We start from the raw sequence: 4718 nt of genomic DNA, 5'->3' as shown, positions 1-4718 counted from the left end.
CTTGAAGATACAATTAAGGCCTAAGAACTTACAATAATTGAATTCCAATCCTTTCCTACCAGGATATTATGGCTGCTGCATTCCATTTCCCTCAGCCAAACACAAATTCAGCTTACTATTATAAATTATAAATTGGATGGGAAACTTAAATATGCAAACAGAACATTTCCTTTCCTTCAGAATTCCCCTTTTATGGGGTAGTGAAGGCAGTTTTTGAAGCAAGGAAGACATGCTTTTGAGAAACTCATAGATTTCAACTTATTGAGGATTGTAACAGAGAGACCCTCTTTTTCCCTACTTATTGGATCGACCAAGCTCAAGTCTAGAAATTAACATTTCTGAAAGAAATAAACTAAGTTATTGTCGTTAATTTCATTCTCCTTAATAATGCATAGGATAGTAGCCGATATCCAACAATCATTCCTATCATGGTGCCGACTTCCTTCCCATCCCAATCAAGTCGTAATCCTTTGAAAGGAGACTCGCATGAACCTGATCCAGCATCTGAACCAAGGCAACCGTATTGAATCTTAAGTAACAGCCTGTATGTATGATACGTAAATGAGACGTATCGAACCCATGACATAAACGCTGGGACTCTCTGCGAAAGAATTATTCAAAGGTCAGAATTTGATAAGCATTGTTAATGTCGCTATCATCCCCTTTTAGCGACTTGTGCTTCCACTTTTGACTAAAAAAAAAACATTGACTAACTAGTGTACAGGAATCACACCTGGATAAAGAATCCGCCAGATAACATGGTTGCCATTATAATAACAGAAGCCAATGTTGATGCTTTCTTCACATCCATGAATGCCGCTCCAATTGTGAGGCCAAGACCCTGAAATTTTAGACAAAAAATTGTCATATAGTCTCAAAATCTAAATTTTTTATGTTCGATTATTATAGTTTACCTGGGCTGCAATAACACCTAGGAAAACTGTAAGCATTGTCAGAGAAAATGCTGTAAACGTTGGCTTCAAGCCTGCCATGAGATAGACAATTACAAGAAACACTAAAGGCAATATGAGATCCAAAGGAAGATCGCTAATCATTCTGGCCAACAAATAGGCACTGAGTCTGTACATGCCCACAGATCTTTCCTTAGCTAGCATCACTCTCTCTTGAGGAAATGTGAAAATGGCAGTGAACATAGGAAAGAAAGCCCAAAACACCGAAATGAAGAATAACAGTCCTGCCTGCAAGCGTTGTAATAACAACATTAAACATATATTTTACATAATGTACGAAGAGATTTTCACTGAAAAACTGTGTAACCAAAACCAACATAAGCATGTAAGTGATAGTTGCCTGATCCTGAAGTCCCTTAGGAGACGAAGCATCAGAACGCCACCAAAGTGAACCCATGACCATAGCAGTAGATAAAACTTGGGTTACACGCATGCAGCTGAAGTATTCATGGCGTCTCTCCTTAAGCCCCCTCTTGAAAAGAATTGAGAACTGATCCCACCAAGTTGCTCCCCATTCCATTGAATTCAACCTTGTCTGTAACTTAGGTTCGGCATCTATTAGCCCAGGTTTTAGGAACTTTGTCTTCTCCAACTTTGCTACCCGCACGGCATAGGCTTCCACCAGATACTGCAGTAGCGCAAAGTCTAGATTGTCTTAGGTGACATGGTTTAAAGATATATAAATAAAACTTAATTTGGGCATTCAATGTTGACCTCATGGATATCAACTTGGGAAGGCCCTCCACGTTTGACATCAAGACTTTTGTTTCCAGGCAAAAACCTGTCCTCAAATTCTGATGGAACTGATTTGCCATTTATGTTTCCAGTGGCTAGATCAATAAGAAACTCTGCTGGATTCATCGCTATGAGTGGAGAACAACCCATTGCAGTAAAATATAGCATTGCATCTGAGGCTTTGCCGAAGTACAAGGAGTGGCCTTTACCCAATAGAATCAGCTTGTCAAACTTGCTAAATAGTCTACTTGATGGCTGATGTATTGTAGTCACTACTGTCTTGCCAGACTATAAAGCACAAGTAAAATAAGTACTTAGTTACAATATTTACGAATCTTGACATCAAGAAAACAAAGTATTTTAAATACCTGTGCAATGTTATGTAACATCTGAACAATTCTAAGCGCCGTTGTCGAATCCAGACCTGATGTTGGCTCATCTAGGAATAGAAGTGATGGGTTAAGAAGAATTTCATTGGCAATGCATACCCTTTTTCTCTCACCACCAGAAATTCCTCTCAGAAATGTGCTACCAACCACTGTATTTTGGCATCTGAAAACATGCAATCAGTGTTTTGCTTTACAAACAGTAGAAATACTTGCAGCAACCTATCTGCAATAAATAAATAACCTATTGTTTGTTACCATCTAATGGAGCAAGTGGTAGTATCTTTATGTCTTAGTACTCATGAATATAGCAGTAAATGCTACTGTATTGGCCAATCCCCATCAGATGTGGCTGAAATTAATTTGAGTTACCCCAATTCGGTCATTTTAATAGGGGAAAGATTTAATTAGTTACAAAATCGCATAGAATGAAAATATTAATGAAGAAAGCACCTTTCAAGGCCTAGGTCGCTAATGACACTCATAGCCCTTTCCTTTTTCTGCTGCATAGTTAAGTTATTGGGGAGACGGAGCAGAGCAGCATATGTTAGAGTTTCCTTGACTGTGAGATGAGGAAAGGCAACATCATCTTGCAGTACAAAACCAATCCTGTTGCATACACATCGATCAATGACTCGTTAAATTATAATTCAACATCATATATATGCAGTAACATATGCAAGCCTATGTTGGTGTATGCACCTCCACTTTAGTGACTTGGAATATGGTTGATCATTGTAAGTGATGGTACCACTGTCAAATTTTTCTCTTCCACTAAGTAGATTAAGAAGAGTTGTTTTTCCCCCTCCTGATGGTCCCATCAGAGCAAGAACCTCTCCTGGATGTACCAAGCCAGTTATTCCATGAAGTATGTACTTCTCTGCATTGGAGTTTTTTTCACCTTTAACTGGTACCTTATATTTAACATCTTCAAACTGCGCAAAAGTGAAAATTGATTTTCTCATTTCATTGTAATTTTAGGAGAATCAGGACGATAGCAACAACAGAACTATAGTATAATGGATGCCAAAAATATCGTATATGGATCACTGTGTGTTACCTTTAGACATATTGGTAATGTAGGCTCAAACTGTGTTTTCCTCCAAATTGATGCTTCTGATTCTTCATCAGCTGGATCATCTCCTGCTCCTGTATGATAGAGGATGATTGCCAACTTGACTCAAATACAAATTAACAACTCAACTAAGTTGTGAGATTCCAATTTTGTTTATTTTTCCATTGTGACATTTTAACATGAGTTTAGTATGTAAAACATAACACCATGAAGATAAGAAACAGAATGTAAGGCAGAAGACTGATGGTTGCTGTTTTATTCTTGAAAACATTGGCTTGTAGGAGCAAAAAATTATTGTTTGAAAATTTTCCACAAGCGCTAATGCTTATAATTTTTACCCCTAATCTGCAGAGTTGAGCAATCTGGGGCATCAACTGAAGTTAAGGGGACTTCAGGATGAAAGATAGATGAGCCTATATCATTGCTAGAAGCCCCAATTCGAACAGAATCTATCTCGTCAAAGCTCTCAGCAGTAGTACCAATCTCCATATTAACCAAGAATCGGGTAGTTGATGACTTTGTTCCACATGTTGCTTTCCCAAATTGCCGTTCCAATTTTGCATCCGAGTGATGCGACCCTTCCTGTATGCTAACTTCAGTATTTCCGTCTCCTGGCTGGTCAATACTAGAGGCTTTGCTGACAGCTGATACCATGATCGCATCCTTTCCAGCTTTTGTCACCTTTGCATCATCAACCACACCTTCAAAAGCCTGAATTTGAAACTGAGAGTACTGCTTCCCTTCCATTAGCTCTAGAAACTAATTTCGAAACAGAAACAGATCGCAAACCATTGGTCAAAGCTCAAATTAAACTAGCTGCAAAATTATGAAAGTAAAAAACTCTTAAGTTATAAATCCTAGAAGCTAAGAGAACTTCAATACATTTATATATAGTTGTCGAAATGTGTTAAGTGACACAAAACAGAAATTCTACGAAACCAATCATAATTTATGTATTCCAAATGCCACATATCAGAAATTCAGATGACGAAATATCAGAAAAGGAAAAAGGAAAAAAAAATCTTGAGAGAATGTGAGCAAATTACCCGAGGAAAATGGAAATGAAAGCCAAGAGGGAATGGAACTTGCAAAGAAAGTAGTGATCAGAAAGTGCAATGGGGAGAATGTTAAGTAATCATGAAGATTATATAGGCACAAAATATGTAACTGTACTGTCCTGACAAGACTCACGAAGCTGTCTGCACCCACAATAAACAGATAATAGTCCTCTACTATTTAATTTCCTTTTTGCAATGGCGAAAAGACTAATCATCATCTGGAAAAAGACGTGTTTTTTTTTTCCGTTGTTATATTCTGGAAAGCAAATTCTACATTCATTCTTTCAAGAGGGAAATCCCTAAACTCTGATTCTAATGATCTCTGCTTAAAATCACTGATCCTGGCAGAAATTTGAATTATAAACTAGACACGGTTTATAAGTCCATGATACAATTCTAATTTTGTCCTTCTTGGTAACTAACATTGTATTTATCCAAGAATGCGGGGAAATCCTGCTATCAAAACAGAACAATCAGAGATGGAAAAGTTAGT

General features: G+C 37.6%; 1 protein-coding gene across 2 annotated transcripts; it reads right to left on the bottom strand.

Annotated features, from left to right (window-relative positions):
• Positions 1-233: 233 nt before the first annotated feature.
• On the bottom strand, positions 234-4284 carry LOC111311194 (ABC transporter G family member 22-like). 2 transcript variants are annotated; one of them, XM_089763939.1, is made up of 11 exons: positions 4214-4284; positions 3506-3983; positions 3153-3241; positions 2795-3027; positions 2546-2701; positions 2075-2258; positions 1686-1994; positions 1312-1599; positions 915-1199; positions 734-841; positions 234-601 (listed from the first exon to the last, which is right to left on the bottom strand). In XM_089763939.1, the coding sequence occupies exons 2-11, from the start codon at positions 3912-3914 to the stop codon at positions 353-355; spliced, it is 2310 nt and encodes a 769-aa protein (XP_089620065.1). In that variant the 5' UTR covers positions 3915-3983; positions 4214-4284; the 3' UTR covers positions 234-352. The 2 variants fall into 2 exon arrangements, with proteins under 2 accessions (XP_089620065.1, XP_022766301.1); XM_022910566.2 differs by having other exon boundaries at positions 3506-3926.
• Positions 4285-4718: the final 434 nt, after the last annotated feature.

Source organism: Durio zibethinus, chromosome 1, assembly GCF_047325235.1.
Source record: "Durio zibethinus cultivar Kanyao isolate XHJ-2024 chromosome 1, ASM4732523v1, whole genome shotgun sequence".
In the NCBI taxonomy this organism is placed as follows: Eukaryota; Viridiplantae; Streptophyta; class Magnoliopsida; order Malvales; family Malvaceae; genus Durio; species Durio zibethinus.
The sequence above is the reverse complement of the archived record's forward strand: the minus strand, read 5'-3'. Positions and strand labels throughout refer to the sequence as shown.